The following is a 3439-nucleotide window of genomic DNA, read 5'->3' as shown; positions in this document are numbered from 1 at the left end:
TGTAGTTTGCTTTGGGTTTTATAATTTTACCTCCACTTTGTTCTGGCAGTTCTAAATTTTTTCGCTTGCAGTATAATGACAGATCTATTCTAGCCTTTACATTATCTTTAGTCTTCTCTTTGATGTCCATGACAGTATTGAATATATTATCAAATACGTTCTTCTCAATATGCATTACATCAAGGTTATGACGGATTAAATTATGACGCCAATAAGGCAAATCCCAAAATATGCTTCTTTTGGTCCAATTACGCGTACTTCCATATCCTTCTATCTCAAGTTGCTCAACATCACTTATCTTATCAAAATGCTGAACTATATACCATATTTGCTCTCCAGTCAATCTTGATGGAGGTTATGATCTCTCAATTCTATTCTTATAGAATGCATCCTTGTTTCATCTAAACATGTGATTATTTGGCAAGAATTGTCTGTGGCAGTCAAACCATGATGGCTTTCCCCTATTTTTTAATTGGAATACCTTGGTTTGTTCCATACAGTATGGGCATGCTAGCCTGCCTGCTGTCATCCATCCAGATAACATTCCATATGCAGGAAAATCATTAATAGTCCACAACAATGCAGCTCGCATTACAAAATTTGACTTGGAATGAATATCATAAGTTAAAACGCCATCTTTCCATAGTAGTTTCAGCTCATCAATCAAGGGCTGCAGGTATACATCAATCATGGTTTTGGGATTACGAGGACCAGGGATAATCATGGATAAAAACATGTAAGGAGTTTTCATGCACATAGAAGGAGGCAGGTTATACGGAGTGACAATTATTGGCCATCATGAATATTGTTTACCAGATTGACCAAAAGGGGTGAATCCATCAGCACATAATCCTAGTCTGACATTGCGTGGTTCTTGAGAAAATTGTGCATGTTTTCTATCAAAATACTTCCATGCTTTTGAATCTGATGGATGCTCAAGAACTCCTTTAAACTCGTGATCAAAATGCCATCGCATGTGAGATGCTGTGTTCATTGAAGCGTAAAGTCTTCTTAAATGAGGTATAAGTGGTAAATAGTGCATTCGTTTCAAAGGAGCTTGTTTACCCTTTTTACCTATTTTGTACCTTGGAGAATGACAAAATTTACATTCTTTTCTTGGTATATCATCCTCCTTGTAATACAGCATACAACCATTAATGCAACAATTAATTTTATTGCTTTCCATGCCAAGTTTCGATACTAGCTTCTTTGCTTCATAAAAATTGGAGACAAGAAAGTTATCCTTCGGCATCACTTCTTTCATAGCTTTCACGAAATCATCAAAGATTTGTTGAGATACATTCCCTTTAGCTTTTATACTCAACATTTTAACTGCCATTGATAATTCTGAATGATCAATACATCCCTCAAATAATGGGCGCTGAGCAGACTGTAATAAATCATAAAATTTTTTAGCTTCTTCATTCGGAGGCTCTTCCATGTTTTCTTCAAATTGACTCATAAATTCTGGTCCAACAGCATCAACCACCATAGATTCATACGAATTTCTTATTGGCACATTAGCATGCAGAGAAGAACATGCACCTTCTTGATTATTATCTTGATCTAAATTCAAGGGCAAAGGACTCTCTCCATGTGAATCCCAACACCAGTATCTTGGCATGAAACCACATTTATATAAATCTAATGAAACCTCATCCGGAGTTAAGAAAATCTTATTTTTATATTTGTTGCAAGGACATCTAAGTATACCGCCTTCAAGTACAAATTGAGGTTGTTTTGTAACTGTATCAATAAAATTTCGAACACCATTGACAAATTCCTGTCGTAATCCTCCTCGATTTGACAAATTTCTATTGTACATCCACTTTCGATGTTCTGGAATTTCCATATCTACATATAATGTATATTAAAAATTAGATTAATTAAATTATATTTTTATGAGATAACCAACTATGAGTATAATTAATTTAATGTTACAAAATTATAATATTATATTTTGATAAATAATAAATCATCTCAAAAAAATGTACCACACTTCACCGATAATTTAAATTACTATTAAAAAATTAGTATACCATACTATTAAAATGAACTATTTTACTATAATTTTTTAGGAAAAAAACTTAAATGTATGTGTTGACATTTATAATATGAAAAAATGATCATAATAAATAAAATATATACTAATTTTAAAAACACAAGGTAAAAATTACACAAAGTCAAATAAAATAATAATATTGTTCTATAAAAAAATATATATCGATAATAATGATAAAAAAATTTATATCAACAATGAATAATAAAAATTCATGTAAAAAATTATAAAAATATACTTCAGTGAACATAAAAAAATTTTAAAAATTTTAAAAAATACAAAAATATAAAAATAAACTTGCAAAGATCTTATCCATTGTTATTAAAATTGAATCGGATCGATTGCTTCGACAAAAAAATCGGTCAGAACCGGTCAAATTCGATAAAGTCGGTCCGATCGCACCGTATGAAGTTTAAAATTTTTCAAAATGTGTGAATTGGGAATCGAACCCTTATCATTTAAGATAAAATTATTTTTTTATGCCACTAAGCTGATTTAACTCTCGTAAGGTGTATGCAAATTATAATATATATAGATATATTTTATCAAATAGTTTACTTCTACTTAATTTATTTTAATTTTAATTATAAACTCATTCATTCTTAAATTAATTATATTCTTATTTAATAATAATTATAAACTCAATTATTTTTTTTATAATGATATAATATCTATTAATATCATTTTTGAGACAATTACTTGTAGTATATAATAGATATAAACTAATAAATAAATTATTAAAATTTAAAAATAATAGTTATTTTAATATAAAAATAAAATAAAAATATTTATAATAGAATAAAATTAATAAAATATTTATTATTTCTGTTCTATATTGTTTTAAATTAGCTAAATATTTTTAAAATATTAGTAAACATATATATTTTTTAAAAATTTTTTTATTACATTACTTTTTCAAATTGTTCAATCATAAAATTTCAAAGAGATCTACTGGAACCTTACTAAATCATACCGTTATTATAAATCTCATCGTTTTGAATATGATCGTTCATTAGTTCAAGTTTTTAACGTTATTTAATTTAAAACTTTAAAAGTATTCCATTCGTGTGGCTGTGTTTGTTTATAGAGACAGGACATGATATGATACTGAGACAGAGACAATAGGATAGAGACACTAAAAATTATTCTTTGTGTATTGTGTTTGGATATAATGTACAAGACACTAATATAATATCCAGTATTATGTTTGGATACACATGGACAAGACTAAAATATTATAGTGAATGACTAAAATAGCCATGTAATTCCAAATTTTCTACATCAAATACAAACTAATTTAATAGAGAATGAGAGGACATAGGAGTACAGATAGAACTTGAAAAAATGTTTAAAGAGGCCAAAAATTTTAATAAAAAAATA

The 3439-nt window shown here is 28.2% G+C and overlaps 1 protein-coding gene across 1 annotated transcript; it reads right to left on the bottom strand.

The window, feature by feature from the left end:
• Nucleotides 1-796: 796 nt before the first annotated feature.
• On the bottom strand, nucleotides 797-1852 carry LOC107466726 (uncharacterized). The gene has a single exon (XM_016085736.1). It carries the CDS (start codon nucleotides 1850-1852, stop codon nucleotides 797-799), a length of 1056 nt encoding a protein of 351 aa, XP_015941222.1.
• Between the last annotated feature and the right edge of the window lie 1587 nt (nucleotides 1853-3439).

Source organism: Arachis duranensis, chromosome 9, assembly GCF_000817695.3.
Source record: "Arachis duranensis cultivar V14167 chromosome 9, aradu.V14167.gnm2.J7QH, whole genome shotgun sequence".
NCBI lineage: Eukaryota > Viridiplantae > Streptophyta > Magnoliopsida > Fabales > Fabaceae > Arachis > Arachis duranensis.
The sequence above is the reverse complement of the archived record's forward strand: the minus strand, read 5'-3'. Positions and strand labels throughout refer to the sequence as shown.